Genomic DNA, 25,595 nt, shown 5'->3' with positions numbered 1-25,595 from the left:
AACAGGAAAGCGTGCAGAGCTCCCCGCCCCCTTCCCCAAGAACAACCGGTCAAGGGCTAGACCCCCTCTGCGCCCCCATTTAACATTCTCACGACGGCGCTGTCCCCGGGGGACGCAAGTTGGTTTAAGTAATCGCGGGCGGGCGAGAGCTACATCCGAGGGAATCCGACTGATTAGCGCGCGGGTTTTCTGTCTACACGGCGCCCCTCACGTTCCAAATCGTTCTTGGCTTCCTATATTATGATGTAGATGTAGTTCTATATAATGGATGTAGCTCTGTTTTGGTTTTAAAAACAGTAGCGCGCGTTCCAAAACATTCTTATTATTGGAGCTCCTGCTGCAATTGTTCGTATCGAGCGTGGACCGCTCTAGTGGATACCCGCAATATTATATATAATATATATATAACGAGCTTATTGAATAATCAGGCTAACAGCCTTATTGACAAACCGGTTTGCTTCGATTGAAGACCATTGGCATTAAAAGGCTGAGTTCAAAATTAAGAAGCGGCTCGCCAAGGGAGCCTCGCTTCCCAGGATAATCTTCCTGGTTTCAGGAGAGACGTTTCCTTGGGATTCACACTGCAAAAACCCCATACGTGTCTACTCGGAAGTATTCCACAGCTTAAGCAAGATCGGGCTGACCTTGACTTCAGTTGTACCCCGAAGCTGCTTTCCTCTGCTCTGTGATCTGGGCTATTGAATGGAACGAAGGCAGCTGAGATTTAGAAAGACACTCTGAGAAAGATGTGATCTTATGGGCGCTTACTCGGAAGTCAGTCCCACAGAAGCCTGTGGAGTAAACGTGCAATGGACGGGACGGTCCAAGAGAAAGTTGGACTTGTCCTTGAGCGCAGTTCTGGGTATGTCTACTCAAGAGCAATTGCGCAAAGGCTAGACGGCCTACCAGAATAACAGACAGGCTTTATTGTTCTGAAGTAAACTTCACTACTGTACTTTAAAGGAACGGCTTAAAATCGCACCCATCCACTCCAAATTCGGTTTATTCGGAAATCGACTCTGTTGGTCTCAGTGGGGAGCACGACTGCAAGAACTTGTGGGCGCAGGATCGCACCCTGGGGGATCCATGGTGCTGCGAGCGGTGTTTGTTTCTTTGCTTGGAAATAATTCCCCCTGAATTCATTGTGTCTTAGTCCCAGGTAAATGGCAACGTTCAGCATTTCGTTAAGTCTTAATTGATACGGTGGGTATTATTTCAGAGTAAACATTTTGGGGCCCGATCCCGTTGCCCGTTTCTACTCAAAAGCAAGTGCCAGTGATTGAACCCAATGGGGTTTCCTATTCCCCAGAAAGTGAGTTCAGGGTGGTACAGAATAAGTACTGCTTAGAGCTGTCCCAGAGCAAATTTCAGTGAAACCTTTATTCGTACATTAAGGCTGCTATTCTATACACATTTAACTTGCCTCAGACTTACTTATGAGTAAGTCCGGAGGCCTCAAGCTTACTTCTGAGTAGACATGTGTAGGACTGCACGGTCAGTGAGATTAGGAGCAATGTAAACCCACCCCCCTGCGCCGATTCATCACTGTCTATTAATCCGAAAACTGCCCAATTTATTGCACGTTTGCCCCAGTTGCTCCATCTGAGAGAAACTCGTGAATGGTCTAAAAGGCTTACCGCACAATCCTACGGTTGCCTACTCAGAGATAAACCCCACGGAATTCAATGGGATTTACTCCCAGGTAAAAACTGGAAATTCTAGGCACAGTTTCTGGGGAGTAAGCCTCATTGCAATCAGTCGGGTTTCCTTCTGAGTAGACGTGCGCTGGATTGTACTCTCTCTTCTAGATTATATGAAGACTAAATTGAGATGTGAAATCATTATTCCCATCGCTCTTCAAATATATATATATCTTATCTGAATGCCTATATATATATAGGCATTCAGATGAGACTGTATACTAAACCAAACTGTATTCTAAACCAAATTTCTAGAGTGGAAATAAAAGGGACTAAAGGCATGAAGGACTACTAAGCCGTTCGTGTTTGATAGATTAGTTTGCCCTTTAAAATATGCAGAGAGAAACCTGCAAACTCCGTGAGGATTTAAACACGCACAGAGAAAAGAGAAAAGAGAGAAAGAAAGAGAGAAAGAACCAAAGGAGGGGGGGCAGAAAGGGTGGAAATAAAGATAGGTAGAATGGCACTACTGATTTAATTGGAACCACGAACAGAAGTTATGCGAAACCATCAGCTAAAACTTTACTCTCTCTTTCTTTCTTTTTCCATTCAATAGATTGCAAAGTGTCTTAATTCATAACTTGGCACTTATTGAAAATCGTGACGTCAACAATGAATGAATCAAAAGCGGAGCAAACCTGAGTGGAACAAAATAGATCGTGCGGACAACAACATGTAAATGGAAAGTAACAGCATATTTTTCTCCGGCTTTTCTCCTCCTTCCCCCCCCTCCCCACCCCCTTCTTCTTTCCTCCTCCTCAATAACTTAAAATACTCTAGAAAAAATACGGTCAATATAAATAACTTTTTTTTGTTTTTCTGTTTTCATGGAGAACAAATAATTACAAATCTCTGTTCCTAGCAGAGTTCGACTTGCGACGAGGTCTTCCTCCTCCTCTTCCTCCTCCTCTTCCCCCCCCCCCCATTTTCTTGGCAAAAAAGTGCCCTCAGCTCTGGAAGGCTTTCAGCGGATGAAGGTATCCGGCTACTCCGTAGTTCCTTCTCCTCCCCCCCCCCCTCCACCAGCCCAGATTATAGCTATATAAGCCTTTCGGAAAGGAAAATATATATAGATATATAATATCACAAGATTACGGGAATGGGTACACCTTTATGAAATCAGATGGGAAGTTTGGGCAGAACTATCAAGCCACGAGCTATCGCAGCCCGAAGGAACACTTCGGCCTGTATCCTTTTCAAAAAAATATATGCGTGCGCTCCATAGACTTCCTGTCATTATTGGGACGGGGCATTGCGGCTGCTCGTGGGTGCAATACAATCTTTATCTTGGATGGGGAGGGAGAAAACAAACTGCTATTTGCTTCCTTACTTATTAGGGTTGGAAATCAGATAGTGGTGGTTTCCCCCCCTCTAAACACACCCTTAAATAAAAAAAATTTAAAAAGCTGGAAGCCCCGATCCGGATACAGTTAGTCGCGCATCAATTCCATCGAAATCAATAGAATTTATGTCAGTCGCGACTGACTATTGATTTTGATGCGAGGTGGAGTCTCCTCTGCTCGGCTTGGAAAACAGAAGCAGCTGAGATGGTCCATTAAGTGTGGAAGGCATTCAAAATTCTACCAGGATGGTAATAGCTTTTTTTTGTGATGAAGACCGACCAAAATGCCATCACCAAACTTTCGAAATCTCCAGACCTCATCGGGCTCGACTGCTGAGCCCAAAAAGGGGGTTGTTTTTTTGGGGGGGACCTTTTGGAGAGGTGAGAAAAATCCGAAACCTGCGTGTCATAGGGCGCCTGCTTACTTGAAAGTAAGCCCTTGTGCTCAGTGGAAGTTTTATCTTCCCTTGCGGAGTGGAGTGTAAGCTTCAGTGCTTACTTGAGGCTACAATCCTGTCCCCGCAGTGATTTCAAGGAGCTTAGGCTATGCATAAGGTCAGAAGGCTGGTTTCTCCGGATCGGGGCCTTGGGTTAAAATCTCTCTCTTGGGGGATCCAGAGACTTGGCTTCGTTTTGTGTGGGGGTTTTTTTTGTGGTGGTGGTGGTGGTTCTGATCGAGGTGAAGTGCAAATAATCCGAAGGGACGCCAAGAACAAATAAAAATAAAAGCAAACAAATACATGCAGACCCGGAACTCCACGAGTAGAAGAAGAGTCCCGGTCACTCACTTTTCCCATTAGAAATTGGCAGAGAAATAACCGTCTGTCTGTCTCTCTTTCTCTCTCTCTTTCACACACACGCGCACACACTTTTTTTATATATAAAAAAATTCACCGCCCACCCACCCCCCACCGCCCCTACCCCCAATTTTTAAATTCTTCTTTCCTTCTCATCTCCGTTTCCAGACTGTGGCTGTTAAAACTCAAGTATCTGATGGAACGTGGAAGGAGGCCCGCCTCTCTTATCAAATTTCTCGTATTAAAGTGATCTTCGCAGAAAAAGGTCAGTTTCAAAACCTGTGAACTTCCCAGCTGCGCGTCTATTTCATCTAATTCTTTTAAATAAGTATATATCTTCCCGCCAGTTTCTGAGCAAGCTCTACGTTTTCTTCTCCTCCTTAGTATTCTTATTATATTATTAGCAGTAGTAGAAGGGAGCTCTTCCCCTCCCTCCATTTCAAAAGGGGGGAAAAACCCACATTGTTCCTTTTATTTGTTCATCGCCTTGGGTCTATAATATAGAGAGAGTTGTTTCGTTCCGGGGAACGCCTCGTGCTTCTTTCGTCTTTCACATTTTAAGTCGCGCAGGACCAAGACAGAAAGTGGGGGGTGGCGGCGGTGGGAAAGCCCTCCCTCCGGCTCCGTGTCGGCCGCAGTAGAGGAGAGCTGGCCGCGGAGGGAGGAGGAAGAGGCGGGCAGTCTTCTGCGCACGCGCGCGCTGGGATTGCAACGTGCCCCGGCGGCGGCTGCGGCGGCTGCAGGAAGAGTCACAGGCCCAGGGCGGCCGCGTGCTTTTTGGCTTTGAGTCTGAGGTCCGCGATGCTGGAGTTCTTGCTGGTGGTCTTGGCCGCCGCGGCCGCCGCCACCACCGAAGCGGCCGAGGCGGACTCGGCGGCCAGCGTGGCCAGAGGGAGCCCGAAAGGCGGCGCCGGGAACATCATGTAGGGCGCGTGCGCGGCCAGGTGCGGGTGGAGGTGGTGGTGCGCGTGCGCCACGGCGCTGTCGAGCTGCAGCTGCGCCTGCACCTGAAAGGACAAGGGCGTCACGTTGCAATGACTGTCCTGAAAGGGGAGGGGGGGGAGACAAGAGTGTTAGGACGACCGCCATCTCAAACCCTCCCCACAGCCTCCAGGGCTCCAAGCCGCCTCAGCCCACTTGGCAGGGGGAAAGGCCCGCAGAACTCATGGAGACTTGACTTCTGAATACACTTTCAGTGCCACCCTTAGATACTTCTTGTTTTTGGCGGGGTGGGGAAGAGACTAAAGGGGTGCATGGTTTGACTAACTGAGGAAGGGGATCCTTCGGGGTTTGTGGCTTTCATCGATCCCCCTTTGCTACCTTTCCCCTCATTTTGTTGTTTTATTTGTTGAATTTATATAACTGCCCTGGACTGCCAGGAGGTCTCAGGGCACTTCACAAAATCAAATTATGAAACTGCAAAATATATAATCAAAATAACAACAACAACCCAATAACCACCGTCCCAACAAAACCCACAACATAGTAAAAGGCCATAGGATGTCACTCCTCATAAATGGAGCACTGAAGATGCTTAGGATTGGGCTCTGTGTTTTTGTTGTAGTACCTGCCTTTAAAAGAGAGAGAGAAGGGTTCTTGCAGACAAGTCTGATTGCGGCTGGATTGCGGGCTACAACCCTTTGTGCCTAATAGTAAGGCCCACTGAGAAGAGTGGGACTTTCACTGAGCAAAATGTAACTAGGACTGCAGCATGGATTTATTTTGGGTTGATGAGACACTTAATCTCTGGGTTGTGGGTTTGAGCCCCACGTTGGGCGAAAGATTCTTGCATGCCAGAGGGTTGGGCTAGATGACCCTTGCGGTCCCTTCCCATGCTACCATTCTATCACTCTGTGATTTGTGCAGCATGCTAACTGGGAAGAAAACCAGCAGCAATGTTCAATGGAATTTAATCCGTTAGCATCGAAGCCTTACATTTGCACAACACCACAGGAAGCTGCCTTGTACCGAGTCAGACCACGGGTCCAATCCATCTCTGTATAGATGGTTACCCTTACAATGAGCAGTGGCAGCAGCACTCTGGGCTCCAGGTTTGGGTTTGTCCCACCCCTACCTGGAGGTACTGGGGACTGAACCCAGACCCTTCTCTATGCAAGGCAACCGCCCCAGCTACCAGACAGTTTCCAAACAAATGAATGAATGGAGAAAACTAACCAAAACCTAACTGCTGGCACTGAAACAACCAAGTCATCATATTCACGAAAGCAATAACCAGTTAACAGCATTTGAGGTATACAGCTCAGCTTCAGAACTTCTATCACAGTCCTGAAAGATCTGGCCTCTGTCAAAACAAAAGTCCCAGAGCATGGGCAGAATGCCTTTCCTTAAAGGTAAAGGTAAAGGTACCCCTGCCCGTACCAAGCTGCATCTGGCGAGCCAGCGCAGCACACGGAACACCGTTTACCTTCCCGCTAGTAAGCGGTCCCTATTTATCTACTTGCACCCGGGGGTGCTTTCGAACTGCTAGGTTGGCAGGCGCTGGGACCGAACGACAGGAGCGCACCCCGCCGCAGGGATTCGAACCGCCGACCTTTCGATCGGCAAGTCCTAGGTGCTGAGGCTTTAACCCACAGCGCCACCTGCGGCCTTTCCTTAGGACCCAAGTAATCATAGCCAGTCCTTCACAGCTTTAGAATTAGAGCACAGCATAGCCACAGAGCCTAGGACTTGCTGATCAGAAGATCGGCAGTTCGAATCCCCGCAGCGGGGTGTGCGCCTGTTGCTCGGTCCCTGCTCCTGCCAACTTAGCAGTTCGAAAGCACGTCAAAGTGCAAGTAGATAAATAGGTACCGCTCCGATGGGAAGGTAAATAGTGTTTCCGTGCACTGCTCTGGCTTGCCAGAAGCGGCTTAGTCATGCTGGCCACATGACCCGGAAGCTGTACGCCGGCTCCCTCAGCCAATAAAGTGAGATGAGCGCCGCAACCCCAGAGTCGGCCACGACTAGGCCTAATGGTCAGGGGTACCTTTACCTTTACCTATAGCCAGACCACAATTTGTGATTTCCCCCCCCCCCCAGGTCCTTGAGTGATTATTTAAGACAGGCTATTTCTGAAAAAGACACACTTACTGCTTAATCCAGTGGTTTTCAACCATGGCCCCCTGGGGTGCCTTGCATGATGGTCAGGGGTGCCGCGGGCAACACTGGCCTCCATCCCTATTTCCTTCCCCCCTCCTCTGATGCTCTCTCGCATCTCTGCCTCCCAGAGGCCTGCACAGCTGTTTGTTGCAGCACCCTGACTACAAGCTCCCCAGGCAAATGGTACTTCTTGGGCTGGCCAGGGAGTGCTGGTTGCCAGAAGCTGAGGCAGCCTTGGAGTAAGTAACCAAGCAGGCGAGGAAGCCCAGCCAGCCAGTCCACCAGCCCTTGCGGCTGGCAATGGACAGACAAGTGGGAGGCCAGGCTGGCCTTTCTTGTGCTTGCTGTATGCAAGACCTGCCTGGGAGCTGAGTGTGCAGTGCTGAAGGGGCGCCTTTCCACCAAGCAGGCCCAGAAGCACCCACTGGTGCCGCTGCTGCCTCCCAAGGTAAGGTGCTGGCCTCACATTCACCTTTGGCCAGTCTCCGTTGGGCCACTAAAGCTGGGAGCATCATCTTCCCAGGCCCCCGTGGGGTGGCGTAAGGAGGCACCTCTCTTTGGGGTGAGCTCAGAGACTGGGGTGTCAGCAGCGGCTGCCTGGAGGACCCCCAAAAAGAGGAGAGAGGAGGTTGAGGGAGCACTCCACAAGGGAGGGTGTTTGAAAAAGAGTGAGAGACTGCTAGCTCTGCCAGCAAGGGGTGACATAACTGGGCTCCTGAACCCCACAGGGATCCCACAAAAAGAATGTACAGTCATACCTTGGTTTACAGACACTTCAGGTTGCGTTTTTTCGGGTTGCGGACCACTGAAACCTGGAAGTACCAGAATGGGTTACTTCCAGGTTTCGGCGGTCGCGCATGTGCAGAAGTGCTAAATCGCGCTTTGCACATGCACAGAAGCTCCGAATCGCAACCCGCGGGTTGCAAACATGCATCCTGCATGGATCACGTTCGCAACACGAGTGTCCACTGTAATTGGTTAAGGGAGCCATGGACTCAAAAAGGTTGAAAACCTCTGGCTTAATCCCAAGCGTATGAGGTCTTTCTGTAGTTCCCAAGTAGTGGAGAAAAACTGCTTCTGAGCACAGTCGCAGGGCCTGTATTATAACAGGTCTAAGCCTTGACTCATTGAGCCCTGAGCCAAGTGATAATATTCATCCTATAAACGTGCAGAGTGTTACCCCTCACTGCCATATTTTAGGGATTGCGCAAAAGACTTCAAGGTCACATTACGTTACTTTCATGCAAGCATAATCCGCCAGCGCGGGGATGGGAACCTGTGGCCTGACAGTTGTTACAAGACTACAACTCCCATCACTTCTGACCGTTGGCATGCATAATCCCTGGTCGCCTTTCTTCTGAGTTTACTTGACCGGCTAAGACTGATGGGAGCTGAAGTCCAACAACTGCTGGAGGACCACAAGTTCCCCATCCCTGCCTAGCACTTTTTCCTCTTGTAAACTAAGCCTCTCTGGTTGGCTAGACAGCAGACAATCCAATTGGTGATTTGGTTAAATATGCAAGCTATTTCTCCTGGACGGCCTTGTGAAATGCAGTAAGTATGCACTGATCTGTGGATGGGTGCTCCTTCCTAATCTCCCTGAACATTCTGACTAGTTGGGCCATGTCCTACATTGATTAACTTGCCAGTTTCGTGTGCCTTCTGCCAGCAGCATGTACCTTATTGCAGGCTCTACTCATAAGTAGTGCTGCTTTGGCTATGGCTGAGAGGTAGCCTCCTGTGTCCATTGCTTCTGGTTTTCTGCTTGTGGTTACTGCCAGCTGGTTTTGCATGCTAGTTGACCAACCATAAGCAAAATAGAGGCTAATTGGCTGCACTTCTCTTTCTCTCCTCCCTCTACACTTAACACAGACTCCTGCTTTCCAATGAATGGGCTTGATTGCCCTTTTTTCCAGTTTGCTTGTTCACTCATCTGCTTTGACCATTTTTTTCTAAACACTTTTGCTTGCTCATCTGTCCACACCATCTGAAGACAGGTGAAGTAATTATCCTGCCCTAAGGTCCATTTAATTTTAAAAAAAAAAAACCAGAGCAAAAGGAGAAACAGGCATTCACCGTGGATGCTAACCTGCCCTTGGCTACAATCCTGCACACATTCAGTTTGCTTAAATGCCACCGAACTTCAAGACTGCAGCCTTGATAGCATCAAGACAGTGCAGAGGGCCCTCCTTTATCTTGCTCCTTTCCTCTCAGCTCTCTAATGACTGTACACATCTGTTGCTCTCAGTCATCTCCCATATGACCTTTATGGTGTTATTACCCACACCTTATCAACCCCAGCACCATCCACAGTTTGAGACAACTATTGTTGCCACTGCTTTTATTTATCATGGATGCAGACGACCGGCAGAGTCTTCTCTCTCCCTTCCTTACCCTCGTTTCGCAAGGGAGAGTCTCTCACCCTACACATGGCTCATGCAGCCCAGACCCACGCATGTTTAGTCAGAGGTTAGCCCACTGAGTTTCATGTGCCTAGGACCAGTGCTTAAGAGACAGCTGTTTGTCTACAACCAAATGATGAGCAGTTTCAATTTAGAGCACACCAATATCATAGCCATTAGAAGATTGACCACTGAGGTCAATAAGCCTGAAATGTGCAACTTCTCTAGGACAGAAGACAATTAATCTACGAAAGCTATGGAAGAAGAACCCACTGAGTTTTGAGGTCCAACATATTTATTCTTAATTAGATTACTTAGAAGCTCTGTTGAAATCAGCTGAAGATAACTTCCAAGTAATTACCATAATTCAGGGGCTGAGCTAGGAATGTTTACGCCCGTTGAAGTTATGCCAGAGTGGACTACAGTTCCCATCGTGTGAGGCAGTTGGCTACACTGGCTGGGCCTGGTGGGAGTTTAAGGCCAAAAACGTTAGGAGGATAACAAGCTTTGGAAGAGGACTTGACCGTGCCAGGGGTACCTTACCATCAGGCTTGTAAGGTTTGCTTTTCATTACCAATGTAGGTTGCTAAAGATAGACACTACTCTAAAAAGGGGGAAATAAAAGTGGTATCTGTAGGACTCAGGCTCTCCTGTTAAAATTAATCCAGACTACATGGCTGCTAGTTCATAAAGCCACATAAAACTTGTGGAGTTTGTTTGTTTTCAGAAAACCACCACAACTGGCCACCCTCCTACTGATCGTATTACTAGAATTAAATAAATACACACACCGTATAGTCATGCACACCTATGTGTTTTTGCATTGATAAACCCATCAAAATCAATTCCTCTCATTTGGGTGGAAGCTCAGGAATTCACAGGAGCCTACAGAGAGCTGGGGAGGCTCACTGAGGCTGCCACCCTAAGTGAATTTACTAGGCAATAAGCCACATTAAACACCTTAAGTTCTGAGTAAACATGCATAGGAGTTGAGAGAGAACCTGACTTAAATGAGCCCTTAAACTGTGGTCCTCTGCCAGAGCCCCGTGGTAGAGCACCTGCTTTTCATGCCAAAGCTCCCAGTTTCAATCCCTGCCAACTCCAGGTATTGCTGGGAACACCCATCTCTGTGTCACTTCCAGTCAGTTTTAGACAATCCTGAACCAGCTGGACTCATGATCTGACTCGGTACTGTATAACTTCCTGCGTGCCACTTTCCAGAGAGGAAACCCCACGGCATTTCCAAATACTAAGCATGAACGAGATCCGCTGAGCATCTAATGGGAAACCCAGATTCACTTCCCGATCCCTGGTACGCACAAATGCCGCCTCAGCACATTTCGGACTTTCCGGATCCTAAGCATTCTTCCTAGGAAGTAAGCTCCCTCGAGACCAATGGGACTTAATTCCCCTTTAAATCAGTACCACCATTTAAATCTGCAGCACCGAACGGCAGAAAAGCTGCAGCAGCAGCAGCCCTGCGCGCCTTTATTACGCGCTGGCCAAGTCCCACTGAGCTCAACGGGAGCTTGTTTCCAATAAAGCACACAGAGACCGGGTCGGACTGCACGGCACATGCACTCAGGATCGGAGTGTTCAGTGCCCAGACAAAACACACGCGCCTCCAATCTCCCCCCCCCCCGCAGGAAGGTAACTTTTAAACATTCCTTTTGCGCATATGATTGACCAGCCAGAGAGAGAGGGATAATGGGGCACCTGCGGGAAGGCCATCTTGTGGCTCTTCCTACCATTGTGGGGCTGACGCCCCTTTGTACTTGCCTGCTGGAAAGGCATCCTCAAAGCGCCCACGTTCACGTAGGGGGCAACCCGGCACGCTTCAAACTGGCTGGCTGCTCCTATGAGGACTCCTGCAAGAACAGAGGCAGGGATCGGTCAGAAACGGAGCTAAAAAGCACAGGACATCTATTTTTTATTTCACTTCGCTGGGAATGCTCCCTTGGCTCTTTGCGCGTTGGCAGCGCGTGTTGTGCCCAATGGGGCTTATTTCCAGGTAAGTGTGCAGCCTTAGGCAAGGAAGAGCCTGGAGGTTTGGGGGAGAGGCAAAAGGAGGCCCCCAAGAGCCTAGAATTTAAAGGGGAGGGTTGTATTCTCTGGGCCAGAAACGTTTGAACCCGTTTACGCGCGCCGCTGATCAAATTCACCTACCTTTGTGGAGTTGGTTTTCTTGCTTTCTGCATTTAGCTCTTCTGTTCTGAAACCATACCTGCGCAGACAGGAAGAAGGCGAGCTCAATACAAAGCCGCATCTATCTATTTATCTACACACAGTGATTTCTCTGGCCATGCTTAAAACCAGTCAATGACCCCAGCAGCGTTATCTTCCTGGGAGCCTTCCTCTCCCCAATCCAAATCTTACTGGAAACTCCGCACTGCACGTGCGACCTAAAATAATCTAGGCCCACCGTTTTGACCAGGGTCAAAACGGAGGGGAACGAGGAGGGGGGGGTCTTGCATGCACCTTTAATAGCTGCATGACAAGCCACAGGCGCTGAAATTCTTTCTTCTGTATTACTATTAAAGGGGCAAGCGAGACCTCTTTGGTTTGCCTCTGAACACGCCAGTAAATTGGACACTTAGGAGCAGTGGCGTAGCGTGGGGGGTGCAGGGGGGGCCGGCCGCACCGGCCGCAACATCTGGGGTTAGGGCAAATCCACGGGTTAGGGGGCGCAAATCCACAGGTTAGGGGGCGCAAATCCACGGGTTGGGGGCGCAAATTACTTGCCTTGCCCCGGGTGCTGACAACCCACGCTACGCCGCTGCTTAGGAGACAACCCTACGCGCACTTACCTGGGGAAAAGTCTCATGAAACCAAGTAGGATTGGCTTCTGGGTAGCCATGAATAGGATTACACTGTTAGGTACAAACATGTCCTTTTTTCTTTCTTTCTTTTTTTAAAAAACTTTACATAGTAATCCAGAAAGTTTAGTAAACCACATAACCAGATTTCAGTTTTCTTGAAGTTTCTTAACGATTTGGGGATCAACAAGCCCCCTCCCTCCCCGCTTCTAGGGAGAAGCAAATGTATCCCTTTCGAAATGTTGCACTCCAGAGAATTTTGGATTATGTGCGTGCCAGATTTCAGCCATCTGCGCGTCACATAAACTGTGGGGAGGTGACTAAGTCTTGCTTCGACTTTCTAAAGAGAAAAAAGCAAAGGGTTTCGCGTTCAGAGGAGTCTAGAAATTGGGATGACTTGTGTTGCAAGTTTCAAATTCTCGAATAGTTTGAGAGTGACCATTTTGAGCTGCAACATGGAGTCTCCTCTGTTTTGGGAGGGAGTCTCGTTTTCAGATATTTACAGTAATCAACTTCCTTGGACTACACGTGCTCCACATTTCAATTCTTTAGCTCATATAAAAGTAGTTCCCTAGAACTTCAAAACACACGCAATTAAACAAGCCAGTAACTGAATCCGTAACTCTGTGCATCTTCACATGCAATACCAACCTAGTTCTCTGATTTCCCTTACCTTCTCTCTCTCCCCGCCTGTTCCGACCCAAAACAAATCCAAAACATCATTGTATCAGTCTCCCTTTCCTCTTTCACAGTTACTATTTTAGGCTTGAATCCTAAAGAAAGATGCTTCTGAAAACTTTGCATATTTACTCCGGAGCAAGAATAGAAGTTTATCCAAGTTGGTGTGCTCAAAGTGCAAGGTGCAGGCTTACTTGGAAAGAGTTATGACTAAAATCAGTTCAACTCACTCCCTTTCCGAGTAAAAGTGAGGCACAGCCCTTAATCTTCAGTTAAGAGCTAAAATCCTATACACACCGACATGGAAGCAAACCCCACTGAACTCACAATAGGACTTACTTCTGAGTAGACAAGAATAGGATCGCTCCCGTTAAGCAGGGGAGTTAGATGGGCGAAATTTGGCTAGTTCCCGTTGTGTTGGGATAGAAGGGCCGTTTTGTTGCTAATTATAATTCCAAACTGCATTTCAGGGAGGGGAGAGTTTACTTAGGAGTCGTTTTGCTAAAACGAATGGGAAATATTACAATGCCAGGGGCCAGTTGCATGTCCCTCCGGCCCTCGGGAGTAGATTGCACCACCAGCATTGGAAAGGCAAGGAAGGCGCCTAGGATGGGCCTGGGATGAAGCTGACGAACACCTAAACTTTGCCTGAGCGTCGCTCCCTCCCTACCCGCTTTAGAATCGGAACTTAAAAGAGCGCAGTTCTAGGATATGGACAGTTGCCGCCTGTTCTGGTTCTTGCTCAATTACTTTCTCCGGGCCCGTTTCATCTTTCGCCAGCCGAATCCCCACCAGGCCTCCCCCGCTCCCCTCCATCTCGCCGTGCTATCTAATGCTAAAACACACACACACACCATACAAAAAAACTAGTGATAAAGGGGTTTAGATGTTTGCGCAATAAGACCCGAGAAGAATGCGCTCATTAAAAGCCTGTAATATTAATTAGCTTTATCTTCAAGAAAAACGAAACACCAAAGCGTTTAATGACTCACTTTTGGGGGGTAATTACTGTCATAAAAGCTTCACTACAAAGAAGTTGGAAAATTCTCTGTTCCTCTGTGCAGTGGAGTGTAACACAGAAGCGGAATAATTGTCTCATTATTATGATAATCTAATTTGCTGCCATCGGAAGAGATGGGGGGAGAGAGAGAGCTTCACTCCAGGCAAGGAGATAACTTTGGCAGTTGGAAATGGGGAAAAGTTTGAAAACCTGAGAAAGAGAATATGAGGTGTACCTACAGCCTTGGGGCCAGGCAGGTGTGCTTGGGCAGCCCGACCCTATGCGTTTCTACGCAGCTGTAAGCCCCGTTGAGTTCAATAAGGTTTGCTTGCTAAGCCCCATTGAACTCAGAAGGACTGGCCTCCGAGTAAACCGGGGAGGGGAAGAGGATCGGGCACTTATTTCAGCCCCATTCATTTCAGTGGGAGTGTGTTTCACATCTCTGCCACTGAAATCAATGGAACTTAACAGTGCTTTAAAATCTTGAGCCCAGATTTATATATTGGGGGAAAGCGCTGGGGAGAGAGATCTGTTTTCCATCTCAAAGGTCCTCACTATCATGTGATCCTTCTTCCCTCAGGACCCTTTTAAAGGCGGGGGAGGAGAGGAGGGGCAACGAGGGACGTGAAAGCTGATTGGGATCTTATTCTTTAAACTGTCAAGGCACGAATCCTGTCCGTTTCCACATTCAAACGAACATCCCAGGAGTCTGACACACGCAGTGTGACGTTTCTTTCGATGGCGCTGCCTTCCAAGGAAGCAAGATACGCCAACCGATCCTGAAAATTATGACAGCCGGAGGTCCTGGTTGCGCTTTCCGAGCAGAAGGCCCCACTGAGCAGAGTCGGTCCCTCTTCCAGGCAACAAGATCGGGCTGCGCGCTCGCTGACCTGGGAGCCGGTCAACACGAACTTGCACGAGATCGCGACCGCGCAGTCCGATCCTGTGCATTTTCACAAAGCAACACACCTTTGAAAAGCGCGCCGTTAGATTGCGCGCCTGAGCGTGCTTACTCGAAAGTAAACCCACGGTGTCTACTTCCGCGTAAAGATAGCTAGGGAAGAATGAAGGGGGGGGGGCGTTCATTTCAGCTTCCAGCCCATACCCCTGCCGCCCTCCAGGCTCGCCTTCCCACCATCTGCCAATGGGAGCTGGGAAGCAAAGTTTGAAACAAAATCACAGCGAAGCGTTTTCTGGGGCCATTTAAAAGGAAGGAGGCCTTAATTTATGCAAATCTCTCAAAGTTATTCTGTATGGATTATGGTGGGCACTGGTTATTCTTTTGTTGAGTCAGGCAAATCTCCCTCCGTAGGTATCGCTGCCTACATAGAAATCTATATATAATATAGATATGGACATACAGCCACACTCCATTTCGTGGTGTGTGTGTGTGTTTATAAAATCAGAAAAGCAGAGGCAGATAAAAAAGAAGGAAGAATCTTTTTCTTTAAGCTGCGATGTCTTTCAAAAATTCTGCTCTCCCCCAGCACTGTCTCTCACACAAACCCTTTTACACACACACACACACACACACACACACACACCTTTGCTACAACGTGGCTGTTCAGTGTCTGCCTTTATCCGATTACAAGATGCAGAGAAAAAGCCTTTAAGAGCCGAAGAGCCGTTTTGGTGCAGATGGCAGAGCCTACGAGCAACAAAGATGGAAGGAAGGGGGGCGGGAGAGAGAAGGTATCTGTTACAAGCCAGGAGTCGCTGCTTAGCCTCCCGGCTGCAGATGTTCGGGGGGCCTGGAAGTGCTCTCCATGTGTTCCTACAAAGGCGGCCCAGTTTTCCGCGGAAACGGCGCTGGAATGACGAGTCGCCTTCGCTCCCGGTGGACAAGGGTCTCCGGGCCTCTGGCTGGAGCCGCGCTTCTACCTCTGGACCCAAGTCCTGCCTTTTCTGGACCAGAGCCTCTTTTGGGGGACGGGGGCAGCTTGACAAAGATCCCCAGCAATCTCTGGACAGTGTAAGGGGAAGATGGTCTCCAAACAGCTCTTTGAAATCCGGCTGCATTAGCCAAGCCCCGCGCTGCCTGTATCTGTTCCTTTTCTGAGTCCCTGGGGGATTTTTTTAATTACTTCCCCTTTTAAAAAAAGTAAATGGACTGTAACTGTGTACACTTTAGCAACTCCCAATTTCGTTTATTAGTCAGCCCTTCTATAAAGTTAATTCATACATCCGCCTTCTACTTTAAAAAGAAAGAAAGAAAAGAATCTGAGCTAGGATCAATGTTTAAAGGCAGAAGGAGAATATAATACAACACATGGACTCGGTATTTTTCCCACACGGAAAGCTTAGCTATCCGAAGTCATAGAAACGTGGACCGCACTTAAGCACACTACCAACCACACTTACTTACACACCTACTTTGAGCACTATTCGCTCTCCTCAGTTGGCTCAATTTTTTCTCACTAGCTACTGTTTCAGCTTTAGATTGTAAGCTCTTTCGGGCAGAGACCTTTGCTTTTTGTTAAAAAATGATACTGTAAAATACCATAGACCTGGATGGTTCTAAAGATAGCAAGCGGAGAATCGGAAGAAATGGGACACAAGAGAGGCCAGCACATCTCGATGTGGGCGGAACTATGGAAGCAAAATTCATCTATGAAGATGGAAACAGCCCCTTGTAGCCCCTAAGCAAAACGCACCAGGAAATGACATTTCCTCCCAACTCATAGGTGTATATTTAGTTTGAGGCCGAAAGCGCGCAGATACTACAACACAAGGTCTGCTGTACTCCAGATTCGCCACTCTTGTCTACTCAGGACCAGGAACAACCTTTTGGTGGATGCCCCCTTCCTCTCCTAGCGCCATACTAATCCCCCCCCCACAAGCAAAAGCTTGCAGAAGAAAGGATCCGAACCTACCGCTATCAACCATCCATGAAAGAGGAAGCAAGTCCACTTTGTGACTTGCTTTCCAATGCAGCGCGCGATCCTAAGCTTCTTGGTTCAGAACGGAGCGCAGTGGGAATGAATCCGGAGTCGTGCCAGCTCCCAGGGCAGCTAGTCCGTATGAAGGTCCCTTCCCAGGATCCTCGTGGAGGAGCCCCTCCCCAGCAGAAGCCGAAAGGATTTCCATGCTTACCTGCACCCGAGCTTCGGACAAACCCAACCTCTGGCTGAGCTCCTCTCTCATGAAAGCGTCCGGGTAATGGGTCTCGTCGAATAGCCTCTCCAGCTCGTTCAGCTGCTCCAGGGTGAAATTGGTCCGGCTTCTCCTCTGCTTGATTTTCGTCTGTCCTTCGTCTTCCATCACTTTGGCATCCTCTTTGCGGTCCTTCAGCTCGGGGGAAACTGGAGACGGAGTAACAACAACAACAAAATAAAGAGGCAAAACCAAAACACCACCAGAGACATACAAGCAAAAGAAAACAAAAAAGCAACTACCGGTACCCAACCATCCCTAGACCACGAGGCCAGCGCCTGATCTGGGTTTCCAACAAACACAAAAACTGCCTTATGCCATATCAGAGCCTTGGTCCATAGAGTTCAGAATTGCCTGCACTGGCTGGCAGCGGCTCTCTGCGATTTCAGGCCGGCCAATCTCTCTCACCAGCCCTACCTGGAGACGCCGGTGATTGAACCTGGGACCTTCTCCATGCAAAGCAGAATCTCTGCCACTGAGCTCTGGCCCTTCCCCCACTTGTGTTTTTACCTTAAGTCAAGCAGAAGGGGGGGGGGAGGAGGAGCAGCAGCAGCGGTGGCAGGGATCAATGAAACGCTCAAAGGTCACCTCTCTTCCCAGTGGCGAGGCTGAGGCGGAGGAGGGCCCAAGCAGAGCCCCGCGAGCTGGTACCCGGCGCCTGGGCAGCCCAGGGCGCAGCCTGGCCCGGGTCGCTCGTGGCTTCGCTTCAGATCCCAGGCCCACCAGAAGGAAAGCAGCAGCATGTCCCCTGGACGATCAAAGGAGGAACTTAGAGGCTTCACTCGTTAGGAAGTGTAAGCCTCGTTGAATCCAGTGGGACTTACATTTATGCGTTATATTTATGCGGTAATATATATCACCGCTGCTCCCACAGCGCAATCCTAGGTACCTCTATACAGAAGTTAAAAGCCACACTGAGTTCAAAAAGGCATTCACAAGTCTTAGCATGCAGTCTTACAAGTGTGTCTTTATGGGATCGCAGATTTTCCCTGAATAAAAGGTTTTGCCCTGGATCTTGTTCCAGGCTAGGAAGGCCCACCCTAGTCACTGGGAACTGAGTTCTCTATTTCCAAAGGACCAGCCCCTGTCCTCCTCAACTTTTGTTTTGCCCTGCCCGGACCCGGGCGCGCGCTTCAGTTCTAAGGGCGCTGACCTGCGCGGTTTGATCGAGGTGGGCCCGGGGTTTCTGCCAGCAGTTCCCAAAGCCACCGCAGAACGCAGGTCCATCCTATTTATTTATTTGTGTGTGTTAAGTTTAAGTCTAGAAAGACTTTAAAAAGCTGCCCAAGAGCTGGCTCTCCTTCTGCACAGCGGTCAGCTTGGTCTTTGACTGCGATTTTATTATTATGATTATTATGATTATTATTATTATTAGGAGAGACGCTCCCAGCAATGCGTAGTCTACACCTGTCTGGAAAGGGGCAGCAGGTCTGTCCTGAGAACTCCACGGTCTTCTCAGGAGGAAGAGAGGGAGAGGGACCTCTCTTCCTCAATTCCGGTTCGGGACAACAAGAAACAAATCCGGGATACGCACGCCCCGAAGTCCCAAAGACTTTAAGGTCTCCCTTCCTCCCTCTCGCACCGGTCACGGCACGCCTCCCATTGAAAGCGCCGGCAAGATCCCATAGAACTGCAGCGCCCTTACGCTCCGCGTCTTCTCGACGTTGGCGCTGGCTGCTGTGAAACCCGCGTGGCCTTTCAAGTGGCACCTTTTCAAAATCACAGCAGCAGGTGTCGATGGGGGATCTGACGCGCGACCACCGCTGCAATGGCTTCTTGAAGCCTCCTGCTTGCGGGGAAGTCAAGGCATCCTTGCCTTTATTTACTAGGGAGGTGGAGAACGAGTTCCCTAAATGGTATCGTTATCGGAGCAACTGTTTTTGAACTGAGAAGAGTGCGCAAGGTTTGATCACCCTCCCTGCTTCCTCCCACTAAACCTCCGTCTGTTTTCCCCTCACTCTGTCGAAATATATATTGTAGGCTCCTTGAGGCAGGGACCTTCCGATCTGATATTACTGTGCAGAACGCCCTGCCCGTTGATTAAAGTATTGCTCGTTTCCCGTCTGTCCTTCCGCAGCACCAACCGTTTCACACATTTCGCTTTGGACACTAGGCCCGGTGTAAACGTGGCGACGTGACGCGGTTCATTCAGACTGCGGGGGGTTTCCTAATCTACAAACCGGGTTCCCCCGCTTCCTTCCTTCCCTCTCCGAACGTATTTGCCCACCGCCACGCCGAAGTTTGTTTACTGGAGCTGCGTTGGTCTCTAATCATATTCAGAATTTGTTTATAAAATCATTTCCGGATGATGTCTGCTGTTCAGTTCCGACCTGGAGAGAGCTACTTTCCTTGAACAAAAGAGTTGAAATAAACCCTCCTCCCTCGACTATGACATCTGCATCCTCAAACCGCACGCAGGTATTCAAATATGCTTGAGAGCCGAGGGGATCTTTGGATAAGCAAACAGGAGAGGTTTGGTGGTGTTGTTTTTTGCAAAGCGCATTATCATTTATTCCTCTTCCTCTCCCCCACCACCCTACACACCAGTATAAAATCTTAAAGAGGTCGAGAGCATCGAGGAATAAAAGCGAAACGCTTCGCTTGGATTTCAGCATTACTTATTAGCAGTGTTCCTAACTACTTAGAAATGTATGGTTTGTTTTTAAATAACTATTCACCCTTCTTAGGAAATGCACTTGGAGAAAAAGAAGTACTGTACCATATAGGCTCCCTTCTTTTAGTGTGCCCAATATCTGATACTTTCATTCACAAATAAACAACTGCGTTTCAAACTTTTAATGATATTTAGGGAGGTTTCTAAGCCGCCTTAAACAGAAATAAATTCGTTTTATTTCGCATTTGTTTCCAGTGCCACATCCCCTCCCCCTCATTTTACATTGCAAATAGGAAAGGGTCTCCATAGCAGGAGCAAATTAATTATCTGCTTAAATATTTTGATAGCTAGAACTCGGGGCCACATATTATTTTCGCTCAATTGGGAACAAAATAGTCTGCACATTGGGCTCCTACACTGCATAAATTACTTTAAACGGGAGAAGATATTGGAACCATTACAGGGATAACCTCCCGGATTCAAAAACCTGTCACCGTTTCCAGAACAGCTCAACGCAATGCCTGACAATCAGGATTTTAGTCTTCCCATTTATTCACGGAGGAAATATTTGTGCATATAACTAGACACACACATGCACATGCCAAACTATGGTCTGCCTAACCCAGGAAGGCGAGAGCTTGTGATTTTACAGTTTCCCTTCCTTGGGATTGGGAAGAGAGAAAGGACAAAAAAGCCCACATCCCCCAAACATAGCTAGAGTTCAGCCAGGGAAAAAGCGCCACACATTATCAGGTCCCAGACGACCTGGACCGGACTAGCAGCCTACGGTCAAGCGATGGCCGGCTTGCTGTGTTCTCACAATCTGGCCGCTTTGAAACGGCCCAGAAAAAGTATCCATCCACATTAATGGAGGGGGCTCTTTCCCCCAGTCGAGAAGACCAGCCGGCTCCGCGTCTGGACGCCAACGCGCGCGCTCTGCCTCCTCCATCCGTTCCCTGGCAAGTTCCCCCGCCGCTGAGGTCCAACCGGACGTAGCAGCGCTCATCTGGGGTGGTGGTGGTGGGGGTCCTCGGAGTCAAACCACACACATGGTCCCCACCCCGCCCACCCCAGGAAGCACCCTTCCCCCGATTCTCCCCCTCCCCCTAGTACTGCCAGCATCTGGTTCTTTACGCGCGGTCCCCTGCCTCTAGCCAGCCTGCCAGGCGCCCCCCCCGACCCGCTGGGCAGAGGAGGGCTCGTTACCTTCGCTGAGCTTGGGGGTGCCCGTGTCCCTGGCCCTGTCGACGGCGCCCATGTCCAGCTCTCGGACCGGCGACCGGCCACCTGCGCCGCCGCCGCCTCCTCCGCCTCCTGCTCCGGCCGCCCCCCGAGCTGCGGGGCTGCTGCCGTCCTCGCGTCCGGGCTCGCTGGATCCTCCGGACTCCTTGGCTCCCCGGACGGGTCCGCTCTCCAGAACCTCCCGGTAGGTGATGAGCTCCTTTTTCTCTTTCACTTTCTGATCAAACGACTTGGAAACAAAAGCGGTAAGTTCTTCCATCGCCGGCGCTGCGCTGGGCTCTTTTTTCCTCGCCCTCGCTTGCCTCCTCTAGCTGCTCCAAGCCCCCCAAGAAACACATCAAGGGGGTTAGGGAGGAGGAGGAGGAAGAAGAAGAGGAGGAGGAGGGGTGGGAGAAAGGAGGGGGGAGGGTGTGGGCAAGGTGCGGGGGGGGGAGAGAGAAGCCGCAGAGGAGCTGGAGAGTTAAAGGGGAGCTGATGCCTCGCAACTGGAGCGGGCTTGTGAAAACGCGAAGATCTTTGACAATTCTCCCCGCCAAGAGTTCAGATCTGATAGGGCTGGGAGCTCTTGAAGTCCCCACTATTTATACTTTGCGAAGCCTGCCCCTTGTTCGGAGCAAATTACCTCCCCTTTGGAACTGAGAAGGAACCCCCTTCTCCTGGAGCAGCCCAGCACCACCACCAAGGAGAACAAGAGCCAAACTGGGAAAGGAGGGGGAGGGAGGGAGAGCGAGCGGGGGGGGGGGGAGGGAAATAGAAAGAGAGACCTCCTCCTCCTCCCTCAGCTTCCTCCCACCCCCCTCTTCCAGATCCAGTGGCCAGGGGTTGTTCTCGGCCATTAATCCAGGATTGACAAGAATCCCTAATTAATTTAATTAGGCGTGGATCTTGCGCTAGTGTCCTGAGTTAGTTAAACACGAGGGGGGGGGGGAGAGAGAGAAAGGGGGCTGGATCTGCAGGGGAGGGGCTACAGGAAAAAATGACAAGGCGGCTGGCTCCGGAGAGGGGAGAAGAGCAGGAGAAAAAGAGAGAGAGCTACCCCCAAACGTTTTCTTTACCAGAGCGCGGGGCTGGCTGGCCGGCTGGCTTGCTCGCCTCCTCGCCCGCCGAAGGACCAAATCAGCCGCGATGCCAAGGAGAGATTAGTGCTCCTTTGATCGGCTCTCCGCACCACCCCCGCCAAACAACCAGCTAGATCCTTGGGCCTTTTAGATAAAATAAAAATAAAAATGCGGAATGCTTTGCTCGGCTCACACGTTGCCAGCCCAATCCTAAACCCGCCTAGGAAGACGGCGCTTGCCCTTGAAGCTCAGGGACGAAGCGGGCTTCTAGCCAGAACCGCTTCTAGCCAGAACCGCAGCCTGAATTAAACCCTGTACGATTGAGACCCGTTTAGGGTTGCGGGGAGGGAGGAGAGACAGCAGCAGAGAGGTGAACTCCATCAGAATTGTCCCAGCCTGTGTTTGTCCCTTGGATGTCTTGTCACTCACTCCCTCAGTCTGCATTTCCTACACGTCGATCCTAGACTTAACACTGATTTGAAACGGAGTATAATTCCGAATAAACCGCCCAAGGCTGTGCGATGTATCTATATACACACACATATTGGTCTCCTTCCCATTCCTGTCTGCGCGATGGTACTAAGTTAGGTCTCTGGCTAATTCCTGGGACGCTGGGAGCGCTCAAGACGCCGGGGGCTCCCCATTTCAGGGAATTTTGCCGGTAAAAATTCCCTAGACCTTTTCTGCTTTATTGGGGGTTTTGGTGCGGTGGATTCAGCCATCCTTTTGGAAATGCGAAGGGAGGCTGACAGCTCCGGGAAGATACGCAGCAGTCAGACCAGTTTAGCCTGGAGATGCGCTCGGGTTATATGGAGAGAGAGGAAACCGTTCCTGTAAAATGCCGAGAGATTAAAGCTTCTGTTGTGATTTTGCTGTGAATTAGATTGCTGTTGCTGCATTTTGCTTTAGGTTCCTATTCTTCATGTTGTTTTTGGGTTTTTTTGGTAATTTCCTCTCTGGGGTGGATTATCAATGCTCTTCAAAAAAAAACAACAACAACTAAAATACATGGATTCGTATATGATCTGAGATACATAAATGATTTGGGAAAATCTGGCCAGTTTCTTCTTCAGGATCTGGGAAACTCTTAGGTTGCAATCCGATGCACATTCGCTTGGGAGTTAAGTTCCATTGAACTCAGGGGCGCTTGTGTGATCTCAGTAAAAGGACAGGATTGCAAAACAGGTTTGAGAAGTTGGTATCGGAATTAACAGAACTGACTTGAAAGCTTGAGCTCACACTTTAGAGTTTTTTTTGGGGGGGGGCTGCAGTGGGCCTTCCTTCTTAGTAAATAGTTTGACAGTCGCGCTGCAGAGTGCACTTGTCCAAATGTAGTTTGAAAACAACCACCTCTTTCCATTTTCTCACCTGGAAAATGGGAGCGTCTTTTTAAACTCGACGTTGGAATATGTATTGCTAGTTTGTTCTCTCCTTTCTTTAATCTCATTATGTCCAGATATTTGAATTTAACGCTTTCTGGGGGGTGGGGGTGGTGCAGACTTTACAGATTGGGCAGAGTGGCTCTGGAAACTATTCCAAGTCCGGATTATGAGTTAATTAAAAATAAAATAAAACTGAATCCCTTCTCCAATATGTTACGGAAAAGGGTGCTTCTGAAAAGGTGCTTAAAATATGTGATTTCTTTTGCATGCAGTTCAGGCAAACGGTGAACTTTTAAATAATTTGTAGGAAAATTACGTGAACCTCTTCTTAACTCTCTGTTTTGTGGTTGTTGCTATTAAGCCTGTTAGGATACAGACTGGGTGCTCCGACATGAGAAAGTGCTCGACTTGCAGGGAAGCCACGGAAATGTGTCCTGTTATGTTCTATCGCCTAGGAGGGAATTGTTTATGGCCGAAAAGCTAAAAGAAGCACACACAATTATTCTAATGGAAAAAGAATTGGAAAATGAAAAAAAATGGCTAACAACATTCAAGTGAATAATACATCACTTCAAAACAATCCCCACTCTTTTCAATGAAACTTCTACAGCATCCTCCCGATACTGGAGGCATCGAGTGCTAAACTTTCGGAGACCAATCTTTTTCAGATAATTAATTGGCTGGGCCTCCCTTTTTAAATAGCAAAATTCAGTTTTATGCAAATTTTTAACATCCCCACGTGGATTCCACTTTTCAATACCGTCGATACACACAAAAAACAGAGATTTTAAAAATAATAATATACAAAAAGGACAAGACACAAGTAAAGTGGATGTTTCCTGTGGAATTTGATTATAGGATAGAGAAGCATGATTAGGCATCACCCTGTGGAATCCAGAAACGTGTAAATTAAATATATACTCACGGTATTTTTCACTCCTATGCATGATTACTATACTTTCCACTGGAAAGCATGATCCCCGGAAAGTCTGCATAGAATAGCCTATATATGCCAGAATTATCAGAGCTAGATTTAGGGCGCAAGCAATCCTATACATACTTACGGTACCTTGGAGTAAGTTCCATTAAACTCAATAGCCCTTACTTCTGAGGAGACATGTATAGGATTGCACCGTAAGTTTGGTATAACTGTAAGCAAGTTAAGCGTCTCAACAACCCACCAGCTGGACTGCTGAATTGTTAACGCCAGCAAATTTGCGTGAAATAAACTCAGGAGGTGTAAGAAATTCCGGACACAACATTTACTTTTGCCGAAAGCAGTGGGTTTGCTCTGATATAATCCAAACCACCACTTGGAACCACGAGCATGAACTGTAGAAGCAAGTACATTTAGGATCGCAGCTGAAGTCTGGGGGGGAAAAAGGATTTGTTGCTTTGAAACAAAGTTTAAGCCCGGGTGCCTGAAATTTAAGCATATGCGTGAATGCATAAAGTTTCCTTGTGAGATTATGTTCTGATCTCCCATCTAAAAAATCCAAAACTCCTTTGCCCCATTGAGCACAGCATTTCAGCTCCCTGTGAATAAACGTAGCGCTGCCGCACCGGGCAGTTTGAAGACCGGGGCCTATTCTTCTTGACCCACCACCCAGAAGCCACCCAGAGCAAAGTAAACAGCGGCTACTTTTACCCCTGTCAGACAAAAGCGTCTCGTCTTTACAGCAAAGAAAGGAAATGGTTTTCTCAGAGAGTCGAGGGGAAAAAATATATATGTCAGTGTAGCATGAATTCCAGGAAAGAGCGAGCTTCTTTAATTACTCTTAGCTTAAATGAAAAACGATAAATTTTATTCTTACATCCTCCTCCAACGGGGCGTCTAAACTCCCCTCCTCCCGCAACCATCACAACCCTTAAATAGTCTCAACTGGGAAACTAATTTGCACCTAACCTTAGAAAGCCCATCATTTCCAAGGAAGGAAAATTGCAGGGTGGTGTGTTTTTTTAAAAAAACAATTTGCAGATAAATCACTGCAGTTTTAATCACAGCGCACCTTATACAGACAGAATTCTGTGATTTATTCCGGGTCCTTCCCCCTCCCCCCACGCCGCTTTCTTTCCTGGGGAGGATGCGGGTGTGGGGTGGAGGGAGAAGGTAAGGAATAAAGAAAGGGCACGAATGACAACTCGCACCCGCATCATCGTCATTATTTATTTATTTTTTTAAAAAGGGGAAAAAAATATCCCTACGAGGACCGATTAATTAGATTTGTTTATGTGGTCAGCAATGTTGCTTAAATAAGGAAAAGCAAAGAAAGAGGAAGAAGAACGCCGAATAGCGAGCTAGACGCGGGGGA

The 25,595-nt window shown here is 48.6% G+C and overlaps 1 protein-coding gene across 1 annotated transcript; it reads right to left on the bottom strand.

Annotated features, from left to right (window-relative positions):
- Positions 1–2,522: 2,522 nt before the first annotated feature.
- SHOX2 (SHOX homeobox 2) lies at positions 2,523–21,524 on the bottom strand. The gene is made up of 5 exons (XM_028731400.2): positions 20,808–21,524; positions 16,928–17,136; positions 11,507–11,564; positions 11,120–11,208; positions 2,523–4,882 (listed from the first exon to the last, which is right to left on the bottom strand). Exons 1-5 carry the CDS (start codon positions 21,100–21,102, stop codon positions 4,589–4,591), a joined length of 945 nt encoding a protein of 314 aa, XP_028587233.1. The 5' UTR covers positions 21,103–21,524; the 3' UTR covers positions 2,523–4,588.
- Between the last annotated feature and the right edge of the window lie 4,071 nt (positions 21,525–25,595).

The sequence above is a fragment of the Podarcis muralis genome, chromosome 6 (genome assembly GCF_964188315.1).
Source record: "Podarcis muralis chromosome 6, rPodMur119.hap1.1, whole genome shotgun sequence".
Classification (NCBI taxonomy): domain Eukaryota; kingdom Metazoa; phylum Chordata; class Lepidosauria; order Squamata; family Lacertidae; genus Podarcis; species Podarcis muralis.
The sequence above is the reverse complement of the archived record's forward strand: the minus strand, read 5'-3'. Positions and strand labels throughout refer to the sequence as shown.

Bases quoted from the DNA above. Each gene is read 5' to 3' on its own strand.
- SHOX2 (XM_028731400.2), bottom strand. From the start codon at position 21,102: ATGGAAGAACTTACCGCTTTTGTTTCCAAGTCGTTTGATCAGAAAGTG. The intron at 17,137-20,807 runs GTAACGAGCCCT...CTCCGTCTCCAG, and splicing joins CACCCCCAAGCTCAGCGAAG to TTTCCCCCGAGCTGAAGGAC. The intron at 4,883-11,119 runs GCAAGTACAAAG...CTCCCCTTTCAG, and splicing joins TGAGGATGCCTTTCCAGCAG to GACAGTCATTGCAACGTGAC.